This window comes from Geosmithia morbida, assembly GCF_012550715.1.
Source record: "Geosmithia morbida isolate 1262 chromosome Unknown scaffold_11, whole genome shotgun sequence".
NCBI classification, from domain to species: Eukaryota; Fungi; Ascomycota; class Sordariomycetes; order Hypocreales; family Bionectriaceae; genus Geosmithia; species Geosmithia morbida.
In genome coordinates, this window is record NW_023336198.1 from 28,642 (window position 1) to 55,326 (window position 26,685).

The window sequence follows — 26,685 nt, forward strand, 5'->3', positions numbered from 1 at the left end:
ACCTACGACTACTGAGTAATACTCGTAGGCGTATCGCACTTCTCTCCTTCTCTCGTCGACCATCATACCTACAACGTACAAGGCGCAGTCTACCGGTCAAGGACAATCACCACGTGGGTTAGGGCCAGGCATTAAGACGAAGCGTTAGCCCCATAGACACTTTGCAGACGTCAAAAGCCGATATCGGATATCATGAATCAACAACCCTCACTAGAAAAAGCCAAGAAACACCCCGGCCCCAGGTCGAAAACCAAGGGGCTGAATCGATCGCGCGCAGGGTGCCTTACATGCAAACAGAAGCATGTTAGTTACATTACTGCCTAGTCCATGACCACCAGCCGTATAATTATGCTGACTTGCCGGGTCGAAAATACGCACAGGTCAAATGCGACGAGACTAGACCAACCTGCCGAAAATGTGCTCAAAAGGGATGGACCTGCGGCGGCTACTCATCAGGGGTAAAGTGGTCTTATAAACACCAACACACCTTTGTCGGCGTCCGGCCGTCTGCCAACACCAGCAGCAGGGCCGCCACTGAGGAGGCAGTGGAGCGAGAGCCATCACAGGCTCTCAGCGATGACGGCACCAGCAGTCTGCAGCCCTTTATCTTCGACAACGTATTCTCGCCCAGCAGCTTGCCTATGCCTCTGAACGGCGTGGAAAATGGGGACGGTAATGGTGTCATCGAAGAAGTCGGGTACCAGACTTGTGTGATCGACGATCCCGTTCTACTCTCCTGGCCTGAAGATGACGATCTGGTACCCATTCTGGACAATACGCCGGAGCAGCCATGTTTCCCACAGAATCAGTCCGATACATCTTCCACGATAACAACACTGGATCACGATTATACCAACAATATGTTTGACATATTGACGGTGCGTATTCCACCAATGCCGTCGTCATCCGTAACTGGGCCAGAAGCCACACTCAAATTGATTAACAACTGGTTCGACATGGTCTGCCCCGCCTGGTCAGGATTCGACTCAGACGTGAACATGAACCGTAGACTCGCCTACGACTTCTGGCAATCCTCTTCTACAGTTTTCCACTCTCTGCAGAGTATGTCCGCCAGTTTTCTGTCCGCCAGAATGCCTCACATGAAACGACCCGCCCGCCAACTGCTGCAAACGGCCGCCACGAGTATCCAGGCTGAAGTCAACTCGATCAAAAGAATGGGCCAGAGACTTAGCTATATGCCCACCAGTCTTCTCTTCTCACTCTTTTGTCTTGGGACCACTATTTGCTGGCTGGATCCGGGTCTCATCGGCGCACCCTTTCTGGAGGAGGCACGATCCTTACTTCGGCGCACAATTGACCAGTACCAGACGGCGGACTTTGAGAACCAAGCTCTCATATCCTTTTTCAAGAAAAGTCTTGTGTATTGGGAGATGCTGGTGTCGGTGGTGGATGACAACAGTCCACGGACAGGGGCCGACGCTGCGCTATTGACTCAGCCCTTAGAAGCTGTCGATGCTGAGGTTCTAGGTGAAGCGGGCACCGATATAACTTTGCACCCTTGGACTGGAATATCGTCCACAACCTCTCGACTTTTCGCTCGGTCCATGAGACTCTGTCGTACGTACCGCCGGAGAATCACGAACCCTACCGGTCGGGCCATCAGTCTCTCGACGGCAATGCATGAGATCGAGGAGGCCCAGAAGCTCGAGGAAAGGCTTCTGGAGCTTAACTTTTCTCCCCCTACATCTCAGGTAAATACCGACACTGGTGATGGCAAAACACCATGGTTCCATCTCGCACGAATCGCCGAGTCCTACCAGCTTGCTTCGCTGCTCCTGCTCTACGTCACCTTCCCGGATCTCGTTTCCATACGACTTCCACATGAGTCAGTCTTGGTTGGAGAAGACGATGTTCCTTGGGACAAATGGATTGTCCCGTTGACTCTGCGTCTCATATCGGTACTGGAGCAAATTCCACCGGATTCGGGCAGCCGTGTCATGCAGCCGCTACTCTACATTTGCGCGAGCACTGGCCTTCGCTACAACCTCCCCTCTCCCCCGTCCGACTTAAGTCCTGGGGAAAATACGATCCATCGACCTAGGTCCACTGAACAGCGCTCCTGGACACGAATCAGCGATCGTGGTATACTCGACTATGTCGGACAAATCCATGCAGGCGACGACGATGAAATCAGCGAACCCCCGGCCATTTCAAAAACCGCCGTGGACATTGGAAGTGCACGGAATTTCATCATGTATCGTCTAAGCGTGTTAGAGAGCACACTCCAGCCGAAGCCGATCGTTGTGGCCCAAAACCTGGTCAAGGCCATATGGGACGCCTATGATAGTGAGCCTACTACGTCAGCTTCGGTGCACTGGCTTGACGTTATGAAGAAGGGAGACCTCATATCACTCTTTGGCTAGGCGGGGGGCTCCGATATTCGGGCTTCTTCCTTTCACGATACCATAATAACACTTTGGCCCTCTAAACACAGGTGCCCCGTAGTCTCCACTGCTTCGTATATATTTTGGCGTGCTATATGTTCGGCTACACAAGAGCGCGGTGGGTTCACAGAAAGAAACTTATAGAGAAAGCAATGCAGGCCCATCATTCTCACCAGCAAAAGATACGAACAAGTTACAGAAGACTTGTCATAAATATAAAACAGACAAGGCTAGCTAGCAGGTCGACCAAGCGGTCTGTTCATAGAGCAAGCTGCCCTGACAACCCTTCCTTGCCTGAGGCATTGCATTCGTGATTCTTATTATCATTCTTTAAAAGTCGTTCTTCTTCCTCTGACCAACGTAAAAAGCAAGCCCACCATTCTCAGTCTCAAACGTAATTGTTGACCCCTTAGGGAAGAAGACAACATCGCCGGGTTTGGCCTTGGTGGTCTGGCCAGTAGTGTCGGTGATGGTGTAGTCACCTTCGAGAAAAATTTTCATCTCATCGTACTTGTATGTGTAAGTTAGAGGCTGGCCCTCCTTTAGACGGAACAGCCCAGAGGAAATGGGAGCGTCTGAAGTGCTTTCGCTAGAGAAGATGTCGCCGAGGTAGGCATTGTCGTTGGCCAGGAGGGGGATTTTGAAGGCAGATTGAGCCTGGGGGTAGAATTGAAAGGCTGGCGAGTCTGAAGACATTTGGTTATTTGTGCGCAAGTAATTCGTATCGAGATTCTTGGTTATTTAAAGGGGTTATTGTATTTCGATACTAGAAATAAAACAATAGCATGCAATATATACTCCCACGGCTTGCTTGCAAAACAGGCCCTCAGCCATTGGCCTGGTAAGATTTCCCAAATCAGGCAGCTTTTGGCTTCTCTCCATTCACGCTTAGGTACATATCACACGCATAAAATTACGGGGGATGGTATAGATTGCCGAAAGCTTGTTCAACGAGCGTGTGGCATTCCAATGGCCATCAGGAATATGAGCCGAAGCATCGCGTATAGTTTCCGTTTCGGGTAGCTCTTTACGCCAGTAGCACTACCGTCATTATCATGTTACACAGTCGTAGACAATTTGGCGGGGTTGATAACATGACTGTAATCGTAGATGCGGGTATCAATGTCTACATAGTAACTCATAAGAAGCGCCAGATGTAGCATTATGAAAAGCAATTCACCAAGTGCACCTTGTCCGGCAATATCACTGTGTCCTGCTTCTTGTGCGCACCATCTCCAAACTGCATACAACAATGCTGGGTGACTGGCTTATCAAGGCCGGGATAGCGCCTATCGTTCCAACCATTATTATACTATCAGCATGCATTTTTCTGTGCCTCTCTGTGGTCTCTGGAAAAGTGAGAGCAAGAATTATCGGGTCGCCATATCTGAAGTCGACCCCCGCAGATCTCAACGAGAAGGCAACTGGAAACCTCTACAAGATACCGGTACCCCCACCCTACCCAGAATGGTCGATTGAGACGACCAAGCCACTGCCGTATCGGGCGTTCCGCTATGGCCCCAAGTACCATGTCACCATGGGGCTGAGAACCGTCTCATCGGATGAGTGGATCGAGCTCGACAATCACTTTCCCAAATACCATGCCGATAAGGCTGCTCGCATCAGAGACCGAGGTAAAAAGTGCGTCGACACGCACCCGGATGCCTTGGATGCAGCTCTAGAGCTCTTGGAGGAGCTGGCCAACTACCTCCCCGCCAGGTACCCAAGTCTGTTCCGGAGGACGGCCGTAGGCATCGACAACCTCTGGTCAGGCGAGACCTTCAACGTTGTGGAGAGGCCACTAAAGGAGGACCCCATGGCCATCTGCGCACGTCTCGTTCAGGACGACCTCGCCATCATGATACCCCAGCCTGACGGGCAGTACAAGCTCCTGGCGGGCGCCATCCTGTTGGCTGGGTTTTGGAGGCTCTCTGACAAGTATGGCATGACGCTGTCTGAGATCCACACTTCGGGCGATGTGCCGCATTTCAAACAGAAGCTCGAGGGAAGCATGAACAAGTTTTTCCAAAGGCTCAAGTGCGACACCGTTTACTGCCGCAACAACTATTTCCTCCAGGTAGACGACTCACTACCCTGGAGTCATAGCATTGGCGATGAGGATGCTCCACAGGTAAGCTGGAGCACGGCCGAGAAGAACAAGACCATTGAGCACCATTGGTTCCGTTCTGAGCGTCAGTCTCTACGCAGGCTGCCAAAGTCTCGGGCTGTCGTGTTTACGGTCAGGACTTATTTCCACCCGATTAAAGAGATTGTCGAGGAGAAATATGTCCCTGGCAGGTTGGCAAGCGCTGTTCGCAGCTGGGACGGTTTCGTGGCTGAATACAAGGGCAGAGAAAAGTACGGGGATGTTCTTCTAGAGTATCTTGATAAAAAGCACGAGGAGCAGCTTGCCAATGGTCTGGACCTGGAACGTGAGGATGAGGTTAGAAAATATCCGTGGTGATGGGGGTTGTTGAAGTAAAATTGAGTTACATGAACAATTTGCACAAACATCAAATGCCGTATAGAGAATAGTAGTTCCGGCGCCGAGGTCGTTGCCTTAGGCCAGCAGCAAACATCACGATCCCACCTTCTATACGGCCTCATGAGATAGATAGACGTTGATGTGGTGCAGCCAGTCCCTCGCAAACATCTCGCATTTCTGCTCAATAGCTAGCTAGTTCATCATCGTCACCTTCTTCTTCCAAGCTCCTCATGCCACCTTTTGTGCCACAAAAATAGAACAATAAGAAAAACCATCATGACCGCTGCGGCACTTCATTTGAGGAGGTTAATGCACTTGTGTGATCGTCTACTATCTACGCGCTTTATTGAACGTAACCAAGGTGAACGTCATGTTTGGATGAAGTTAAACTTGAAGAGTTTTGTGCACATACCGGCAAATTCCGAAGGAATTCGAATGCAATTTCATATGACAGAAACAATGTTGATATTGAAAATGATGAATATGACATAAAGAATAGATACTTTTGATGATCGCTTTGTATTGCTGATTGCGCATATTTGTGGCACTCGCATTTCATGACTACGCAGCCCCCGCTGCAACACACTCGACTAGTATATAGCCTCGTAGATAGATTCTGTCCTTGAAAAGAAGCGTAACTAGACACACGGACATAGACCTAGGACGTATACGTAGATAAAGACTACTGTATTTACGTCGGCGGGTCATCATATGTTTTCGCCCACAGGAAGCACAAATTGCGCTATGCAGGGTAGAGCGTTTTGGTTGTTTTGCCTCTACGTCATAGCAACCCCGCCATTCAAGAGCGCGAAACGACATGTAATACCACAGATGGCGTTGATAGAACAGAAAGGAGAAAAAAAGGATTGGAAATATAGAAAAAGTATATGGTATCCATCTAGTATTCATCATAACTTCAGACTGCTATTACAATTTTGAAAATACACCCTTGCAGGCACCCTTGCCAAGCTGGACAAGGGTGCTCTTCGTCCTGGTGTAGGCGCGGATACCCTCCGGGCCGTTCTCAACGCCGAGGCCACTCATCTTCCATCCACCAACAGGCATCTCAGCGGGGGACTCACCCCAGGTATTGATCCAGGTGATGCCAGCCTCTAGCTGGCGGATGACGTCCTGGGCCAGACCGATGTCGGAGGAGACGACGCCGGCAGCGAGACCCATGGGGGTGTCGTTGGCGCGGCGGATCAGTTCGGGAAGCCAATCCTCCTGCTTGCCCTGGGTAGAATAAGGAAGGATGCACATGACGGGGCCAAAAATCTCCTCGCTGGCGATGCGCATGTTGTCCTTGCAGTCGGAGAAGATGACTGGGGGGACCCAGAAGCCGTCAGCCGTGGGCTTCTTGCTCTGTGCGTCGACACTGCCGTCGTAGAGGAGCCTGGCCTTGTCGACATTCTTGCCGTGGTCTATATACATGTTGACCTTATCGCGCTGGGCGGCGCTGACCATGGGGCCGAAGTTGGTGCTCTCGTCGCGGGGGAGACCCATGCGAATACCCTCACGGGCGCGCTGAATAAGAGCCTCTTCGACGGGTTTAAGAAGAGTGTCGGGGACGAAGACACGGGTGCCGTTGGTGCAGACCTGACCGGTGGAGAAGAAGTTGGCGACCATGGCGACGTCAGCAGCCTCCTCGACATCAGCATCAGGCAGGATGACAAGGGGGCTCTTGCCACCGAGCTCCATGGTGACGCTCTTCATGTCCTTGGAGGCCTGGCTGGCCACCTTACTGCCGGTGCTGACCTGGCCGGTGAAGCTGACCTTGGCAATGCCCGGGTGGGCGACCAGAGGGACACCAGCACTGGGACCATCACCGTAGACGACGTTGAAGACGCCGGCGGGCACGCCGGCCTCAATGTAGATCTCGGCGAGCGTGTTGGCGTGCAGAGGCGTGACCTCACTGGGCTTATAGACCATGCAGTTTCCAGCGGCCAGGCAGGGGGCCGACTTCCAAAGGGCGATCTGGATGGGATAGTTCCAGGCGCCAATGCCGGCACAGACGCCAAGGGGCTCGTGGGTAGTCAGAACAAAGGCGTCCTGGCGCAGGGCGGTATTGTGGCCGGGGTTACCACCGGCGATGAAGTGAGCGTAGTATTCAAGGACGTCAGCACCGGTGACGACATCGACCGTGGACGTCTCGCCCCAGGCCTTGCCGGTGTCGAGGGTCTCGGTCAGGGCAAGTGCGTCATTGCGTTCGCGCAGAAGGGTGGCAGCCTTGAGAAGGATGGCGGCGCGCTTCGGAGCGGGAGTCTGGGACCACCCAGGAAAGGCTGCGTGTGCTGAGGCGACAGCAGCATTAAGCTGGTCTGGTGTCGTGGTGTAGATGGTAGCGAGGGGCTTTCCGGTACTGGGGTCGATCGATTTGAATGTGGAGGAGCTGCTAGAGGACGAAGCCTGTGGCCTTCCAGAATGGAAGGTGTGAATATCGGCGGCGAAGGTCATCGTAAAGGTGATTAAGGCGATGGAGATGGGAGCATGTATGACGGGGATGAGTAGGTGCGTAGTGGTGGAGGGAAAGTTTGAATGAGTGAGGAACAAATATGGGATGTTCCAATCGGCCGTCTACAATATGAGAGAGCTTGCCAAGATACCGTCACTGATGGTCCAAGCACAAACGAAGATAAGTCCCTTGGCACAAAGCGGCAAAAGAAAAAAAAAGGTAATGAAAAAAAAGAAGAGTCCTTGTTTCGGGATCCCTCGTCTACTCCGGGTGGGTTAGTCGGGCTATCGGAGAGAATTTACGCCAAAGAAAACAATGAGAAGAGCACGATTACGACGAGACGGCATTACAAGTAAGGATGTGTGAGTGCGAATACGAGAAATACATACTGTATAAGTTCTGCACGTCGGGGCAACTCGAACGATGATTACGCAGCAGAAAACAGAACAAGTGCACCTATGACGAGGGTGAAGAGGGTGACGAGAGAAAATACGACTTCGGGTCCGAGGTGCATTCGGAATCAGGAGACAAAAAGTGTCTAGATGAAATGACTAGTGACTTTGGAGTATGGGAAAGGTGCGTATGTCTTGTTCGTTCATGAGGCGAGAGGGAAAATTTTGTTTGATGGAATCTGGGGCTAAGAGGTGGACTGGAGCATGGGACAATGCCGTATAGGGCAGTTGAGGCGCACGTAGCACAGTGGTGTTGAAGAGGAGTTTCGGGGGCTTTGGGGGCTTTCCGGGGCTTTCAGTAGGCTTTTGGGAGGCTTTTTGGGGGCTGTTGGTTGGTGGGGAGGCTGCCTGACCTATCTGGGGCGGTACAGTGCAATCGAGGACCCGCCGACGGAATGCTCGCACAGGATAATGCCCTTTTTAGGATTAGCGTCCAAGAACTGGTCACCAAAGCCAATAAGATCCCCGAATTGGCTCCACCCTTCCCAATTGCGTCAGGGCGGTCAACGCGCTTGTCTTGTACGGCCATGGGGGTCTATCCGGGGCCACACAGACTCTAGCACAGTGCCCCTCTTTTACGGTCTATCGCCGTCTCCCGCTGCGGCATCAGTGGTGGAACCCTTCGACGGCCGGTCCGTACGTGTGCCACACGTACGTAGCACTCACTTTGCGGTCGCCATTCGGTGAGCGGGAAGCCTGGTCTTTTTTTTTTTTTCCTGCCATGTAATATTATGCTAGTCAGCCTCCTCGTTCAAAACCAGTGCGGGCGCTTCTTGTCGAGTCAGGACCAACACCTTTAACTTCTTATCATCCGGTTCTCTCTTCTCCTTTCCCTTTTTTTCCTTCCTTCCCTCTTCTACCTGCAACTTCTCCCTCTTATATCTTTCCTGGTTGCTACTGCCTGCCGCAGTTCACAACCTTCCCGCCTTCCCTCCTTCCCTCTCCTCCGCATCACTATCCTACTCCCTCTCTTCCCACCCTGTCTACCTTTTTAAACTTGATCCTTGATAAATCACGATGGTCACCGTCACTCAGTCTCTGTCTGCCAACGCGGCTGACGCCTTTGACTATGTCATTGTTGGCGGTGGTACCGCTGGCTGTGTCATTGCCTCACGTCTTTCCGCCTACCTGCCCGAGCGTCGGGTTCTGGTCATCGAGGGCGGACCCTCTGACCTCGACCTCGGCAATGTCCTGGACCTCCGCCAGTGGCTGAGCCTGCTCGGTGGTGATCTCGACTACGACTACGGAACCACTGAGCAGCCCATGGGTAACAGCCACATCCGCCACTCGCGTGCCAAAGTCCTTGGTGGCTGCTCCTCTCACAACACCCTCATCTCCTTCCGTCCCTTCCGCCACGACATGGAGCGTTGGGAGGCTGGTGGTTGCGACGGCTGGTCTTTTGACAACGTCATGCGCCACGTCGACAACCTGCGCAACTCCATCCAGCCCGTCCACGCTCGTCACCGCAACCAGCTGTGCAAGGACTGGGTCGAGTCTACCTCACAGGCCCTTGACATCCCCGTCATCCACGACTTCAACCACGAAATCTCCAACAAGGGCCAACTAAACCAGGGCGTCGGCTTCTTCTCCGTCTCTTACAACCCCGATAACGGCCATCGCAGCAGTGCCTCGGTCGCCTACATCCACCCTATCCTCAAAGGTGAGGAACGTCGCCCTAACCTGACTCTCCTAACTGAGGCCATGGTCTCCAAGCTGCACGTCAAGGATGGTGTCGCCTCTGGTGTCGATGTTACTCTCAAGGATGGGCAGCGCATCACCATCAAGGCTCGCAAGGAGACCATCCTTTGCGCTGGTGCCGTTGACACTCCCCGCCTGCTGCTGCACTCTGGTATCGGCCCCCGCGACCAGCTCGAGGCCCTGGGCATCCCCGTCGTCGCCGATGTCCCCGGTGTCGGAGAGAACCTCCTCGACCACCCCGAGACCATCATAATGTGGGAGCTCAACAAGCCCGTCCCCGAGAACCAGACCACCATGGACTCGGACGCTGGTGTCTTCCTTCGCCGCGAGGCCCCCAACGCTGCCGGTAATGATGGTGATGCCGCCGACATCATGATGCACTGCTACCAGATTCCTTTCACCCTCAACACTGGCCGCCTCGGTTACCCAGAGATCCCGGACCGCTACGCCTTTTGTATGACCCCCAACATCCCCCGCCCCCGTTCGCGTGGCCGCATCTACCTTACGTCGGCCGACCCTACGGTCAAGCCTGCCCTTGACTTCCGCTACTTCACCGACCCCGAGGGCTACGACGCCGCCACCTTTGTTGCTGGTATTAAGGCTGCCCGCAAGATCGCTGAACAGGCTCCCTTTAAGGACTGGCTCAAGAAAGAGGTTGCCCCCGGGCCCAAGATTCAATCCGACGAAGATATTAGCGAATACGCCAGGCGCGTCGCTCACACCGTATACCACCCTGCTGGTACCACCAAGATGGGTGATGTGACCCGCGACGAGAAGGCAGTCGTCGACCCCAAGCTTAAGTTCCGCGGCATTGGCAAGCTCCGTATCGCTGACGCCGGTATCTTCCCCGACATGCCTTCCATCAACCCAATGGTCACTGTCCTGGCCATTGGCGAGCGTGCCGCCGAGCTCATCGCCATGGACGATGGCTGGAAGGGTGACACTAACAGGTCGCGCCTGTGAATTATGACGAGAGAGCTCAAATTGTGAGCTGAGGTCAAGCTGCGCGGCCAAAAAAGGATGACGAAGAATGGCCACTGTGCCGTGTGTGAAAGAGCGTGTATGGCATCGACTTGTTGTACTGAAAATATCCCCTGCTATTTATTTCATAAAAGACTATATATATATTTGATTGGCGTACGATGACATGATAGTTACGAGTCTACTTTTTCTCCCCTCACCTTCTATTTCATTCCATGGATGTTCACAAAACATTACTGAAGTACTCATGTTGACACCCTCGCCGTGATGAACTATCATTGTAGTTCAGAAAGAAATTGAATGCTCACGTCAAGGCTTTTTCAGACGGTCGAGACGCGGGTATCGATATCGGTTAGACAAGGTATTTTTCCTATCTTCCAAAGGAATCCGGGGAGTCTGGACCCTGCTCGTATGATGTCGTATCTTGGAAGATAATAATCTATACCGTATAGATAATGCAGAGAGAATGATTCGTTAATGTCGTATCGAGTTTCAATTCTGTGTGGGTGGGGGTTGAACGCCTCGCTCTGCCCCTCCGCCGCACCAATCCCGGCCGACCCGGAGTACGGAGCTCAGGAACCGAAGGGGGGAGCATCAGAAAACAGGGATGCTGACAAGCAGCCAGAGAGTGAAATCCCAAGATGGCTACTAAAGCGCAGTCGCTGCATTTGTCTCTTCCCACAATAGCATATCAAGACATGCTTAATAATGTTGAAGAACAAGATAGCACATTACAGGGATTTGAGCCGAAGAACTCGAATTCTTATGGAATTTTCACCCTTATAACATTTAATGTCAATACTACATATACAGGTTCGGAGACCACCGACGCCCGGCAGCTAAGATGAACACGGGCGTTTTGATGCCCAAAAATTCAGATGTCAATAATATTCATGCATACTGTGCTTTGATGCGTCGCAATAACAACAAGATAGCTAAAAACACAAATACCCAATTGAGAAATGCAGAACTAAAAATGGGCATAAAAAGAAAGAACAGCAGGAGGGAAAAGAAAACAGGCAAAGGCCGGCAATGCCACAGCGTTGTAAGGAAAATCTGAGGGGAAAAAGCAAATTATCGTGTACTTTGTAGAAGACGGCAAAGTTCTTGGACGAGCATAGCTGCTTCAGCCTTATTGCCAATTGCATTGACGGGGCCAAAGACACCGATGTCTAGGCCACTCTCGTGCAGCGATGCTTCAATATCAATTGCCGGCTGATTTGATTCACTGTTAGAAAAAAGTGGTATAGTAAAAATGCTATCTCGAAAAATAAGAAGAGGGAAAGATAATGACATACCGGGAATGAGTCTCTGACAGACATACTGCCCTTTTGCAACACGCCCCGGGGCTGGGAACTCTCATCGGAAGATGGGGCATCGAGTTCTTGTATCTCAGTTATCAGACGTTTGGTATCGTCTTCATCAGAGCTTGGACCAGATAAGAAGTTGACAAACGACGTGATCTGAATGCCTGTCCACTCGTCAATCTCCCAGAGGCCAACGTCCGCTCGGCCATCGATACTAATCTCTCCAATATCTTTCTGAATATGTGCAGCCATATCTCTGAGGTCGTCTTTGATATAGACCTTCAGTGGCACAAGATTCAGGCGCGGGTACGTATCCGGGATTTGCCGATCGTTGATGTCTGACACACCCCTGTTGGCGAGATATATGCCAAAGACCACAGTGTGCGGAGAAGTGGTGCCATGAATAGTCGTTCTTGCAGCCAGGATCTTGGCATATGCAGCAAGGAAAATTGTCTGTATACCGAGGCCGAGCCGGGCAGCATCTTGTCGGAGGTCGGACGCGTCCTGAATTGCCGATCGCTGTATATATGATACGCGCTCAATGGAGTAGCTGATCGGCACAGCAGTCGTCAATTTTGGCGAGCAGCTGCTGAGGTATTGCGTCCAGAATTGCTTTCTGGAAGCTCTGGCTTGTTCAGTCGTAGGATATGTACAGAGTGCTGACCATTGAGGCAACACAGAGATAGCTTTAGTTGAGCCTTCGTGTCCCGCGACAACATTGCGCGCAAGCTTCTGCATGATCGCTGGCAGGCTAAACCCATCGTACAGGGCGTGGTGAATCTGCAGTTTCAGCACCCACCCATTTCGCTGCTCGTTCCACAGGGCCGTAAGGTTGGCCATGGCCTGGGGGGTCGAGTATGTCGACTTGCGAACCACTTGGAGGACCGGAATATTCTTGTTGTTGGTGTATACAAACGATGTCCGAAGCATGGGCGTTGAGGCTACTGTTGCTTCCCATGCCTTTTCAATATCCCGATCGCTGCAGGGAAAGGACAGGAGGTGCGTGAAGGTTGGGTAGAACACCGTCCCGTGTGCATTCTCCCACGCCCCTAGCATGTAGACCTGCATGGGAAGGGCTGGAATAACATCATCTACATCACCCTGAGCGAGTCCGTGACCGTTCAAAAGTTGAGGAAGGTTCATGGATGCAGGCAGTGCCCAATCGGTCGTTTCGCGGCTTGAAAACTGGTACACGGGCTCCTTGTCTGCTAGTTCCGCCATGTTGGCGATGCTTGCCGCTCCAATGAGAGCCCGGGGACTGATATTAACGGCTCTCTTGCGAAGTAGAGATGAGACCTTGAGTGCGCTTATGGAGTCGAGACCCAAATGGTACAGATTATTGTCGAGCCGTATCTCTGAGCTTTCGATCCCGGAAACTTTGCTGAGAACGTCACGTATGGTACTCGACGTCTTAGTCCACTGTCGAGGCAGGTAGTCATTCGCCAGTGCCACCATCTCTTGAGAATTAGCATTTGAGCTTAGAGGCACAAGCGGTAGGCCACAGATGGACACCTGAGATCCAGAGAGCGAGATAACGTCGGCATCAGGAGAGTCCATGTAGAATCCAATGACCTGATCAATTGATCGCAGAATTTCGCTGGTTCCGCTTTGTGATAAGAATCTGGAATCACAAGCCACTCGCCACATCAAAGAATCATCTATCGCTTCTGCCTCGACGCTGACTGGGTAGTCGATTGCTGACATTCCACGAACAGATTTGAGGAGAGGGAGAGATTCCTCATCGTGGGAACCCTTCTGGAGAAGGAATAGTGAATTGAACAAGCCTCGGGATGTAGCATTGGCGGCTGTCTGGATCTTTCTCAGGGGGGTGATCTGGTGTTCTCTAACATCCCCCATGGTATCTTCGAGATATTGCAGAAGCTCTGAGGCGGAACCGTGCAGAATGCACCGAACAGCGACGGTATTCATAGTAGGGAAGACCAGTTCTTCAGCGCCCTCAAAGTCGCGTCCAGATGTGACAACTCCAAACGAGACGTCCAACTGACCCGTAAGCATTGCCAAAACCATGGCCCAGGAAGCTTGGCACAATACCTGCAACGAAATCGATGACTTCTTACAGAAACGTTGGATCTTGGACAAAGCCTTGCTCGACACTTTATCAGCCCTGTGAACCGTTGCTTCGTGGACATCACTAGAAGCGAGTTTTGGGATAAATGTTGGGATGGAATCGCGAAGGTAGGTGGCCCAGAATTTCTCATGATCAAGCTTCGAAGTGTCCCACATGTGTCTGAAAAGGTTGTCTGCGGGTGGCGTTGAAGGAGACTTTCCGGCATATGCCTTCTTCAGTTCTCTAAAAATGAGGCCGAGGGACCATCCATCGTACAAGGCGTGGGCGATAGACAGGACAAGATATGGCTTTGTTCCAACCGAAAATAGCGATAGCTGGAACAAGCTTTCACGCCCCTCGGAGAGTTTGGCTCGGTTTGTAGCTGCCTTGATTATTCCTTCGGCATCATCGAGGCTGCTTGCCTCAGAGACGTGGCTCCAAACATCGGCGCCCTCCTTGTAAACAACTTGGTAGTAGGTTGCATCAAGGCCTAGATCTTCCACTTGAACAAAACCTGTCCGTAGGATAGGGAGTGTCTCAACTGTCTTATTCCAGGCCGATTGTAGTCTCTCCATGTCCACCCCGTCGGCAATCTGCATCACGTCATGGTTGAAGTACAGAGAAAACCCAGAGTCCACCATTGCAGCTACCATAGATTCTTGGAGAGGAGTTGCAGGCAATACAGTCTCAAAGTTAGACATGGCAAGGCCTTGGCGACTGAGCCTCCCCCATAACTGGGTTTTAGTAGCCTCAATACCGTCATATTTCGGCTGCTGCTGCGTCATGGACTCTTCCGCGGCAACTGCAATCTTGGGAACTGTCTGGAGGCGCATGATTTGAGACCCCGGGATGTCGTATTTAAGACTTCGAAGTTTGGCAGCCAGTTTCATGACGTCGATACTGTCAAGGCCAAGTTCCAAAAGCGATGTAGTTGACTCAATCTCGTGCGTGTCAACCCCTGCAATAGAGGCAACTGCTCCTCGAATAGCATTGGCCGTAGTGCTCCACGCAACAGGATCAGGGGATTCATTGTGCACTGTCGCATTTGACTCCAGTTTCTCGTCGGAAGACTCGCAAATACTCTCCGCATCAGTAATGCGATCTTGAATGCGGGATGCCATGATCTCAAGATTATCTGCCAGCTGGTCTAGCAATTTCCCCAATCCTTGAGAATCGGCTATGTGACCCTGCGATACAAGAGATGCCTGGATGGAGCCATCGGTCTTGAGTGTCACTTCGATTGCCAATGGGTAATCAGGGACAGTGACTCCATCCAGGACTTCCCAGAGACCTGTTTGCATCTCGGGGGCCTCTGGCCCTGCGTGAAGAGTGAATAGAGTGTCAAATAGAGGTTGGCCCCTGGAGCACCATTTTTGGATCTTCTGTAGCGGCACATGCTGGAAAGGCAAAACTGCCGTTCCGTAACTCTGGCACTTTTGAACCAGCGATGCCCATGTGTGTCCTGAAAGGGTCCGGTTGAAGAATGGTAGAGTGTTAAAGAGGGGCCCAATGGTGTGCTCAATTCCAGCAAGGTCAAGAGATCTCCCAGCGACAATGACACCGAGCGTTAAGCCAGCTGGATGGTATCGTTGCAAGACTGATATCCAGAGGGCAAGAAGTACGGATTGGAACGAAGCGTGCTGGCTCTCTCGAATTTTCTCAATGCTCGAGGCTGACAGTTCCCGTGTTGCAAAAGAGGTACCCTCTGGGCGAGATGGAAACAAGGCGGGAGTTGTTGAAAGACGCCAATCCTTGAGATGCTCCTCCCAGAATTCACGACAGAAGTTGAAATTCTTCAGCGGTCCAAGGGATGCAGCATCCAAGAACGATGGGCCCCGACTCATGCTTTGGCCAGTCATTGAAGCAGCAATTCTGGAGAGTATCAAGTCAAAGCTGACTCCATCATAGACGGCATGGAAGATGTTGACGTGAAGGCAGCAGGAGCCCGGATTTTGTGTGAAAATAAGCTGCAGAGGATCTAGAACATGCTTGTGGTTTCGTTTCAGCCATTCACGATGTAACGAATCTACTCCGCTAACCATTCGGCTCTCGGAACCTGAAGTCACGTTTCTCCATGCATCTGTTCTTTGCTTCAGGGCCACTTGGATGGGCCCGGTAGACGTGATGAGGAAGACAGTCCGAAAAATAGGCTCCTCTGCAAAGAGTTTGGCCCAAGAATTGTGAAGTTTCTCCTCGTCAACATCAAGCTTGAGCTGCAGGCTGAATGTGTTGAAGTAGGCGCCAGACCCCTCCAGCATGAACGACTTGGATATTATTCCTTCCTGGAGTGGAGTGCATGGAGCGATATATTCAATGTCAGAGGGCGTAACATTAAGCTCGTCGCATGCAAACGATAGGTGGCGGTGGCCAAACGCTCGAAGGACTTGCTGGGACTCCTTTATGGCCTGAGCTTGCGTATCAGCCGTACCCCGGGACAAGACCTGAACCAAATCATTGATGGTTGGGTTTTGCAGGATCTTAGAAGGAGTAGCTTCAGCTACACCACGCGCTTTCAAAAGAGAGGAGAGACGCAAGGCGGAAAGCGAATCAACCCCAATGTCGAAAATGTTCATGTCGCCGGTAACCTCATGTCGTCCGAGGCCACAGAAGTCAGAGAGTGCGTCGATTATCTTGCTTTGGGTCCCTGGGCTGACATTGGAAAGTGACGCGGAGGTCGACGCAGTCATGGCCATCAGTTGACTATGAGATAGTTCGGAAAACAGACTCTTGAGCTTCTTCACCTCGGCCTTATTATTGACAGAGAGAGGAATGTAGGAAATCTGCAGAAAGTATGTGGGAACCATATATCCTGGAAGGCTATTCCTGCAGGCCTCTTTGGCATCTGGTCCAAGCGCCTCATCGTCAGGAAGTACCTTGAGATCCGTCGACTGGGTAGGCGACTTCTGAGAAACAAGGAATGAGACGAGAACGCTTTTTTCCCCAGGACCATGCGATGCAACAATCGTGGCGGCGTCAGTGACACCTGGAGTTCTCCGGATTGCGTGATTAATTTCTCCAATCTCCAGGCGCTGTCCACGTAGCTTCACCTGGTCATCAGCCCTCCCGAGAAAGTCAATACATCCGTCATGCAATAACCTCACAAGATCTCCTGTCCGGTAGACCCTCTCGGCAAAGCTGTCCATATGCGGAAAGCACTTGGATGTTAACTCAGGGCGGTTAAGATATCCTTTTCCGACAAGTTTCCCAGATACACACAGCTCCCCAACACCGCCTCTCAAAACAGGCGTCTCTGTTCCAGGCCGGAGGACATAGGAGCCCACATTCGGGAACTGCTTCCCAATGTTGCTGGGGCGTCCGTTGACTGGAACGCGCTGGTACATTGTGACACCAATTGTTGCCTCTGTTGGACCATACGCGTTGTAAATGACAGCCTTCGGACCCCAAGCGTCGAGGATCTCCTGTTTCAGTGACTCGCCTCCCGTAATGAACACGCCCTTACATAGGGAGGGCACATCATCAGGGTGCGTAAGTCTAGCAAGACTAGGAGTCAGGTCAATGTGCGTGATTTCGAGCTTGTTGATGGCACCAGTCAAGTCGTCGAGTATGACATCTTTCGGTGCGGCAACCACTGTGATGCCTACAGACCAGCTCCAATATTGTTCTAAGACTGAAACATCAAAATGAAGAGCTGCAAACTGGAGCCAGCGGGATTCCGCATCCCAATGGCCACTGAAAAGGTGTTGGAAAGCCATCATGGCCTGCACCGCGTTCTCGTGGGTAATTTCGCAGCCCTTTGGCGTGCCGGTCGTGCCAGATGTGTAAAGACAATAACAGGTGGACGACGGAGAGATACTGTATCCAAGATCCAACCGCTCTGGACCAAATTGCAAGAGGTAATCATCTGATATGCGAATAATCTCGGCTGGCGTGTTGGCTTCCAAGTCGATAACGTCTTCAGCTCCAGTAAGAAGGCAGGGCGCATTTGAGTCACGAAGGATAAAATTCTTCCTGGCTCCTGGCGCCGTTGGGTCTAAGGCCACAAACGAACATCCAGCCTTGAGAATTCCAAGGATACTGAAATATGCTTCAGGGCACTTCCCAAAATGTATCGCCACGATACTGCCTGGCTTGGCTGTTTTTGAGATGGCCCGGGCCAGACGGTTTCCCATGTCATCAAATTCCTTGTACGTCCACGACTTCTTCCGAGCCATGTATGTTCCATCAAGAGTTTCAGTATACTCTAACGCAATGGAATTAGGCTGTGACAGGGCTTTCTGTTCAACGAATTGATGCAAATATTGAACCGGGCAAGCCATCTCGGGAATCTCGGCCGGCAAATGAGAGAATGATGTTGGGTTTTGGTCTTGAACATCGTCGCCCATTGCGTGTGGGGAGAATGCAAGATGCTTCATGGTGATGTCGAATTGCTGCAGCATCAATAGTGCCTGCTCTCGGGGAAGAATATCAACCTTGTGGCTAAGGGTCAGAGTAACGGTATCGGTCTCATCGGTTGTCTCGATCTCGAGGGAAACCGGATAGTCAATATTGACACCTTCATCCACGAGAGCGAAAGGTGGAGTCGTAGACGGGCTTTTGTCAGTCTTTCGAAAAGAAACAAGAGTATCAAAAACTGGGGAAGCCGGGTGCCCCAGCCATTTCTGAACTTGACTGAGTGGCACATGGTTGTACTTGTGGATCTGGGAATTGAGGTTCATCATATGATTGAGGAGCTCATGGTTCGACTCGGAATCGGAAGCAACCACGGGCAAAGTAACAACGCAAGGAAATGGAGCTTCTGCGGTTTCTTCATCCGTCCTACCGGAAAACGTCATGCCGAAAATGACTGAAGCCTCTCCCAAGTATGACGAGAGAAGGCGAACCCACGCAGCTTGGATGATGGCCTGGATCGAGTAGCCTGCATCTTCAGACGCTGTTCGGAGCGCTTGAAACGTCACTGAAGATCGGAGCGATTGCACTTCAAGTACATCGTTTTCCTCGCGCAGTGGTGTCATGACAGGAAACTTGTTCACCACTGCACTGTCCTTCAAACCCTTCCAAAACGGCTCAGAGGCTTCATTGTCCCTAACGCTCTTGGTGAGAATTGCCCCGAGACCCCGTTTAATATTCGGAATCTTATCCATGTTCTGATTCAAGAGAGCCTGAGAGTAGCATCTGAGCAGAGCCTCAAGGGAAGTAGCATCATAGAGGGCATGGTGCATGAGGATCCTCATGCTCAAGCGATCGTCGGTCTCGTATATGAGGACATGCCAGGGAGGTAAATGCTGCCTTTCAATGATATCCTTCCTGGCGCTCTCGAGCCAACGGTTGACATCTCCCTGTTCCACACCAGCAGAACTGAATGCAGTTATAGGGGGACTGAGTGACTCGGGGGAGTATGTCAACATGGCAAACGTTGAATCAGGGTGTGGAACGGGAACAAGAGCCGTTCGCAGCATGGGATGGTGGCGATGCAAACGTTGCCATGCATGTGTGGCATCCTTTATGGTGAAGCTATCTGAGAAGTCATAGGTCATGAAATTGAGATAGTGTTGACCGCCCGATTGAGTAAACGCCGTCATGAATGCGCATTGCATAGGTGTGGAAGGGAGTATTGTCTCAATTTGTAAGTCGGAAGGTACTTGAGCTCTGACATCCCCGGCCACAGCCTGTGCAAATGCTTGGAAGTTGTACGCATTCTCCATCGGTGGCTTTCCTCCCGGGGCGCGATTGGAAATAATCTCACCAAGCCTTGCACAGGTGGGGCATTCGATGACATCAGAAGCAGAAACATCCATGCCTTGTCCTCGGAGTATCGACGCAAGCTGAACGGCGTTGATGCTATCCAAGCCAAGCTGGTAGATGGTTGTATGTCGGGCAATCCTGAACTTTGACCTTCCAGAGAGATCGGAAAATATCTGCCGGATTGTCTGCTCAATCTCAGACCAGTTCTCGGAAGCCGCACTCTCGATTTCCGAAGACTTGGTCCTTTCTCTCCGGCGAAGTCCGCTGAGGCCTTTTTTCAAGCTTGAGGGCAGTTTCTGCCTCTGGGACAATGCTGCGAACGGGTGGTCGAGAATCGATTCCAGCACGTACTCAAACAACTCGGCGATTCCGGTGGCTGTGCTCGGGTCCATGACATGCATGTCATAGTGCATGCTGATAACTAGGCTATCCAGGCTGGGACAAGGGACTACCTCACACACGAGTGGGATGTCCATGTCACCTGCATCGCTTTCAAGGATCCAGACTCGGTCGTCCATCCCTTCCAAGGGATTTTGCAAGAGAAGTAGAGATTCAAAGAGTCCCTTTCCTTGCTGGCCAGAAACCCTCTGTGCCAGGCGCAGTGGTGTGAACTGATACTTCATGACCTCTGAATTGAGCTGATAAAAGTATTTGACTAGGCTGCCACCATGGGGCATGTTGGAAAGATCAGCCCTTAGTGGGATTGTGTTGAAACACGGGGCCACCAGCTTCTCGATTCCCTCGACGCCAACACTTCGTCCGCTGACAACATTTCCAAAGCAAACATCGGGGCAGTCATAGGCAAGTGATATTGTGTTTGCCCATGCAGCCTGGCAAATTGAAAGTAGCGATACTCCCTGGGTTCTCAAGCGTGCATACAACTCTCCGGCTGGTATTTTGAGAGTCTTGGTATGAACAGCCTGGTCAAACTTCCCAGCCGGAGAAGTCGAGAAGAGCCGGGACGGGTTGAACCCGTGAAGCTTAGACTTCCAGAATTGTTCAGTGTCACGCGGCAAGTTCACCATCTCCTTCAAGAAAGGCTCGTATGGAATGGGGCGAGGCAGAGGAACACCGTTGGCGAGGGACTCTACCTCCCTCCAAAGGTTGCTCATGGCGATACCATCATAAAGTGCATGGTGGCAGATGAAAGAAAGGAAGGTTGAATCCCGGTACTGAAGAACAGCGAGAGAGATCGGCGGAGATTTGTGGTCGACGGGAGGCGGGAGGAGACTAAGATGCTTCTCTACAACTTCGTCAAACGAGGGAGTGCGGACCTTGAAGGACTCCCACGGTAGCTGCCAATCCTGGAGAACGACCTGTGCCATAGAATACCTGGCATCTGTCGTGGTCACGAAGCAAGTTCTAAGAATCCCATGGCGACGGACCATCTCTCCCCAGTAGCTTCGCATCCTGTCATCGTCGACCTTGAGCCGTAGAAGGACCTTGTTGTAATAGCTTTGCTGTCCTCCGGCCAACATGGCCTCCTGAAGAGGAGTGCAAGGGAGTATAGATTCGACTTGTTTGGATTCCTTGTAAAATTCGGAGCGGACGGTGTCAATGAATTCCTTGGGAAATATCTCCAATGAATTCGGCAGCACGGTACGTGCCATGCGCTCATCTATGGAGCGGCCGAGTTGAGCAATGGTCGAATTTTGTATAACAAGAGAAACAGGAATCTGGTGTCCAATCTTCTTGCCCAAAATCTGCACTACTCCAATGGCCGTCAAGGAGTCAATGCCAAAATTGGGAAATGGCGTCCACCTGTTGACTTCAGATGCCGGAAAACGCATGCTCTCAACGATGGCTTCAGATATCAGTGTCTCGGTGACTGACCATTCGGAGGCGGAATCCTCTATATCATCAGACGGGGGCGCAACCTTGTCAAGGTAGGATGTATCAAGGTCTGAAAACAACTTCTGAAGGGCTGCCTTGTTCCATTTTCCGCTGGAGGTCAAGGGTATCTTCGAGATTGGTATAAGATAGGACGGAACCATGTAGGGCGGTAGGTTGGATCGTGCAACTGAGAACAAGAGGCAGATAGACGCAGTATCCGGCTCAAGGGCGCCATCGCCACATGTCTCTTCTGCTGGAACATAGAACGTAACAAGTTGATCAGGTGCATTACTACCCCGGGTGGCTATCATGGTCACAGCTGCAGTTGCAGTGTACTCCGAGGTGACAACGCTGTTGATCTCCTTGGGGTTGATTCTCTGACCGCGGAGTTTGAGCTGATCATCGAGGCGACCGAGAATTACCAAAGAGCCGTCGGGAAGCATGCGACCCATGTCGCCAGTACGATAAACGCGACCAAGTTGGGGATGATGGACAAAGTGGCTCGCAGTGAGGGTGTTCAGGTTAAGATACCCTTGGGCCACCTGCTCTCCTCCAATCCAGAATTCGCCGACCCAGCCAATTGGTACAACACCACTACCATCGGGGTACCTCACAGTGACGGAGGTGTTGGAGAGCGTTCGTCCAAGATTCTCAATGGGCATTCCAAGAGCCATCTTCTTGACAGAGCAGATGTTGGTGGTTTCGGAAGGTCCATAACCTTGCCAAAGCTGGTCACTCCATTTATCAAGAACAGCCTGCGTCAAGGGCTCACCAGCTGTGACAAGAAACTCAACCGATGGCACGGTTGACGGGTCTATCAGGGATGCAACCGTAGGTGTCAAACTCAGGTGAGTGATGTCCAACTCTCTGATAGCATGTTCCAGGTCATTGAAAAGGGTGTCGTTGGTTCCAGAGCAAAGGCACATGCCCGTGTGCCATGCGAAGAATATCTCAAATACCGATACATCAAACGCCTGGGAGCATAGCTGAAGTAAACGGGCCTGAGGAGCGGAACCCGTCGGGTATACACCTGCAAGGTTGCTGATATTGCTGGCAATGTTGAGCTGAGTGACCGCAACGCCCTTCGGCGCCCCAGTGGTTCCTGAGGTATAAATGACATAAGCAATTCTGGATCCATCAACAACGGTGTGCAGGTTGTCGTCTTGAAATTCGGAAAGCGATACATCGTTGATGTTGATGAGCTGAAGTTCATGCAATTGACTTGACGTAACAGGAGACGACCCATCCGTGAGACAATATCTTACTTCAGCCTGATCGAAAACACTTTGGATGCGGCCTATCGGCGTAGTGGGTAGGATGGGGAGATATGCGCAACCGGCCTTGACAACGGCAAGAATAGAGGCATAGAGCACAACGGATTTCTCCATAATGATTCCTACCACTGACCGAGGCTGGACTCCTCGTTTCTGCAAATAGCGAGCAATTCGATTACTCAGTCGGTTGAGCTCTTGATACGAAGTCGTCTCAAATTTAAGGCTACCGTCGACTGCCGAACTTGCAAAGCAGATTGCAGGGGAGTCTGGATGAGCGGAAACTGTCGTCTCAACCATTGAAGCCAGGTCTGGTATCCCTTTAAATTGTGTGTGGAGCTGGTTATTTATGGACTGTTGCACAGAGAGTGACCGGCTCAACGATACCAGGTTGTCTCTTGGGTTGTCGATAACTTTCTGGAAGATGTCCTTGAATTGCTCAATTAGACATTGGACCATAGCCGAAGACATACTGTCTGATCGATAGGTCACCTGTATGCCAAACCCATCTTTTTGGGGATCAATCTCAACGAGAAGCCGAGTCTCGAGGCGATCTCTATGATGCCGTTCTTTGACAATATTGCCCTCTGGAGCGCCACTCTCGGGGGATTGCTGATAAACAAACAGCACATCGTAGATGGCATCTCCCGGTTGCAGGTTGGTGACCTTTCGGATCTCTGATAGAGGCAGCGGTGGGAGCTTCAAAATTTGATTGTTGGTCGCTTGGATATGGTTAAGAATATGAGATACCTCAGTCATGGAATCCAAATTGACTCGAAGAGGCAGAGGCGCGATGCAAGGGCCAATGATCTGGTCGATTCCAGGGACTGGAATGGCTCTCCCAGATGTAACTGATCCGAAGACAACGTCCTTGGTTCCAAGGATGCCGCTCCAGACTACGGCTAGGGAGGTCTGAAGCCAAGATTGCACGCTGTACCCTAACTTCCGGGATATGACCTCCACTTGAGAGAGGTCTACAGGAAGGTATGCATTGGTGACGAGAGTATCGTATTCCTTGACAGCTCCATCGAGAAATTTGGGGAAAGGGGTCTTGACCCATCCAAGCAAGTGATCGGCCCAAAAGGCCTTTCCCTGAGAGACGGCGCTATCGTCGTTGATCAGAGCGTGGGAGAACTCTGCTACTTTGCGGAACTGGGGCTTCTCGGATGGCTGCGAACCCTGGAGAATGGTCGCCAGATCTGCACGCAGTATATCCATGGACCAGCCATCGTATACTGCGTGATGGATTTGTACGAGTATTCTTGTGATTTTGTCGTTGTCTCGAGGGGGCCTGATCTGGACTTTCAAAGGCTGGAGTAGGCCATCGGCATGTTTCTTAGTGGAAAATGACTCAAATTCATCAACGACGTGAAGGCACTCTCCTATAAGGTCCTTAAACACGAGCGAGATAAAGCCGCTCTTCCACAGCGTAAAACTGGTGCGGAGGGCTTCATTGGATTTGACCACCTGACGCAGCGCAGACACCACGATCTGCGCATCCGCCGCCACCTCTAGCTCCACGTCATTCCAATATACTTCAGGGTTTTGCAATGTTTCGAAGAGCATTGTTGTCTGAAGGGGCGTGCAAGGAATAACATCTTGAAGCGTATCAGAAAAACTCTCCAAAGATGGTAATTCAGACACAATCTCCTGCCAATCCTTCATGAGGCTTATATCAGGAACTGGTCCCTGTCCTGGATACGTATTCCTGGAGTTTTGGAGTAGAGTCCAAAGATCAGAAACTGACTTTGCTTCCATAAGTATTCCAATGCTGGCTTCAAATCCAGCCGCTCTTAGAGACGATGCTATCCTGATTGCCGACAACGAATCCAGGCTGGAGGCAGATAGAGAAGTCCGAGCATCAACAGGCATGTCCAAGATGCTGCTCACGATTGATTTCAATTCAGTCGGAATATCGGCTGGCTCATCGGCGCCAATGTGGACCCTATCTTCCTCCTTTTGCTGGAGAAAGCCGGCTATAAGCTTTCGTTTGTCTACCTTGCCGCTTGGCAGGCTTGGAAACGTGTCCATGAGGACAACCTCTCCAGGCATCATGTACTGCGGGAGCCATTTGCCGCATTCCCGGTAGATGGACTCTTCCGATACATCTGAGTCGACAGAGCAGAAGGCAACAAGGATAGAGTCTTGAACAACTACCACAGCCCCATGACAGCCAGGGGTGCGGAGGATAGCCTGCTGCACTTCGCCCAGCTCAAGCCTCTGTCCACGCAGCTTGACCTGGCCATCTGACAGTCTCCCCAGGCATTCAAGGGTTCCATCAGTGAGAAGGCGGGCCTTGTCTCCAGTCCGATACAGCCTGCCATAAGGTGTGGAGATGAACGTCGCGACCGTCTGCTCCGGGCGATTTAGGTAGCCAGCAGCAAGCTGGTGGCCACCGACAACCAATTCGCCCACCTCGCCCTGAGGGAGGACTTCGAATGAATTATCGCCAGCTGTGCTGTCCGCCGGACGTGCCACGAAACATGACACGGTGTCAAGTGGGAAGCCAATGTTCCGCACACTAGAGCTAGCGGACATGGATGTCTGCAGTGTACTTTTAGCTTGTCAGTGATGTTGAGTCCGATCAGATAGTTCATCAGTCTCACATACCAGTGTATCGTGGCTTCAGTAGGGCCATACATGCCCCAGAGGATGCCAGCTCTGTCCGGGCTACCGCCAAACTCACGGATAACCGGCTCCGTGAGCATCTCGCCAATGGTTAATAGCAGCTTGAGAGAGGGTGCTTTGTCCCGGCTCCTGAGGAGGCTCCCGGCAACAGTGGGTGTTAGTTCACAAGCGTCAACATTCATGTCCCGGATCGCGGCCGGGAGATTGCTGAGAAGATCAGACCGCCGCACACTAATGAGGGTCTGCCCTCTGAATAACGGGAAGAAGATCTCAAAGACAGACACATCGAATGTCGGTGCTGCAAATTGCAGGAAGCGAGAAAACGACGGTACATGGAGGTCGTGCGCAAGCAATGACTGGGTAACAGCGTCATGAGATATGCCAACGCCCTTTGGTGTCCCGGTAGAGCCAGAGGTGTACATGACATAGGCTAAATCGTCGGCGTTAACATTGACAGCGGCTTCTGGCTTTATGTGTTCAGGAGGGAAAATCTCGACTGAATCCGCGACGATGACTTCCACCGCATAGTCAGGGGGTATTTTGGATGCCAGGTCTTTGGAAACCAGCACGGCCTTGGCAGACACATCCTGAAAGATGAATTTGAGCCTCTCTGGTGGTGCGTCTGTGTTGAGAGGGCAAAAGGCTCCGCCAGCCTTGAGGATTCCGAGCAAGGTGATGTAAAGAGTAGGAGACTGGTGTATAAGAACGGGTACGACAAACTGGGTCTCCGGATCTCTGGAAACACTGGCAAGTCGGTTGGCAATGGCGTCGGAAGCGCGATGAAGGTCGTGATAGGAGTAGGATGTACGAGAACCGTTGTCGAGATGATTCAGCGCCTCTGACTCACAGGGAGCCGTTACCAGCCGATGCAGTAGGCAAGGACCTGGAAGCCTAGATGGACTAGGATTGAGGATGGACTGGAGGCTTTGGCTTGGATCCATTTTGGGCCAGGGAGAAAAGAGGCTTCAATATCTAGAGTCGGTACCCGAGATTGCACGATGAGGCATTCATCAAGAATACTACTATGCTGTCAATTCTCTGGGTCAGCTCTCATAAACCGAGAGGAAATGAACGTTGGTCTCCGTCTCGGGTCCGAGTGTTTGCGTCGCTGGCGATGTTGCTACGCGAGACGTACCATATACAACTGATTGGTATGTACTCGTAATACCCGTAGCTTGTATGGAAACTAGACCCTGTCAGGTCAGCCAATGGCGACGCTCGTAAATATGCAGACGTGACCAAAATCGGGAGGTCATAGGCGCTAGACCAGGAGGCTGATGGAGGTGGTGGTGAGAGTGTACGCAGTATGCCACGGGCCCCCGTTCGGAGACAAACGAGCCTGTCAGAGAGCTCCAATTACTCAGCCCAGCATGGCAGAGGGAGGGTGGACACCAGTTGGAAC

The 26,685-nt window shown here is 51.7% G+C and overlaps 6 protein-coding genes across 6 annotated transcripts; 3 read left to right on the forward strand and 3 right to left on the reverse strand.

Annotated features, from left to right (window-relative positions):
- Positions 1-192: 192 nt before the first annotated feature.
- Positions 193-2,384, forward strand: GMORB2_1799 (uncharacterized protein; the record flags this gene model as incomplete). The annotated part of the gene is made up of 3 exons (XM_035463780.1): positions 193-303; positions 381-1,062; positions 1,465-2,384. 3 exons carry the CDS (start codon positions 193-195, stop codon positions 2,382-2,384), a joined length of 1,713 nt encoding a protein of 570 aa, XP_035320044.1.
- Positions 2,385-2,735: 351 nt separating this feature from the next.
- On the reverse strand, positions 2,736-3,101 carry GMORB2_1800 (Ethanolamine utilization protein EutQ; the record flags this gene model as incomplete). Its single annotated transcript, XM_035463781.1, has 1 exon — positions 2,736-3,101. The coding sequence occupies one exon, from the start codon at positions 3,099-3,101 to the stop codon at positions 2,736-2,738; it is 366 nt and encodes a 121-aa protein (XP_035320045.1).
- A 556-nt stretch (positions 3,102-3,657) lies between these two features.
- GMORB2_1801 (alpha-1,2-mannosyltransferase) lies at positions 3,658-4,869 on the forward strand (the record flags this gene model as incomplete). The annotated part of the gene is made up of 1 exon (XM_035463782.1): positions 3,658-4,869. The coding sequence occupies one exon, from the start codon at positions 3,658-3,660 to the stop codon at positions 4,867-4,869; it is 1,212 nt and encodes a 403-aa protein (XP_035320046.1).
- Positions 4,870-5,817: 948 nt separating this feature from the next.
- GMORB2_1802 (betaine-aldehyde dehydrogenase) lies at positions 5,818-7,344 on the reverse strand (the record flags this gene model as incomplete). Its single annotated transcript, XM_035463783.1, has 1 exon — positions 5,818-7,344. One exon carries the CDS (start codon positions 7,342-7,344, stop codon positions 5,818-5,820), a length of 1,527 nt encoding a protein of 508 aa, XP_035320047.1.
- A 1,467-nt stretch (positions 7,345-8,811) lies between these two features.
- GMORB2_1803 (Choline dehydrogenase or related flavoprotein) lies at positions 8,812-10,455 on the forward strand (the record flags this gene model as incomplete). Its single annotated transcript, XM_035463784.1, has 1 exon — positions 8,812-10,455. One exon carries the CDS (start codon positions 8,812-8,814, stop codon positions 10,453-10,455), a length of 1,644 nt encoding a protein of 547 aa, XP_035320048.1.
- A 1,092-nt stretch (positions 10,456-11,547) lies between these two features.
- Positions 11,548-26,224, reverse strand: GMORB2_1804 (ferricrocin synthase; the record flags this gene model as incomplete). Its single annotated transcript, XM_035463785.1, has 3 exons — positions 11,548-11,688; positions 11,772-25,209; positions 25,266-26,224. 3 exons carry the CDS (start codon positions 26,222-26,224, stop codon positions 11,548-11,550), a joined length of 14,538 nt encoding a protein of 4,845 aa, XP_035320049.1.
- Between the last annotated feature and the right edge of the window lie 461 nt (positions 26,225-26,685).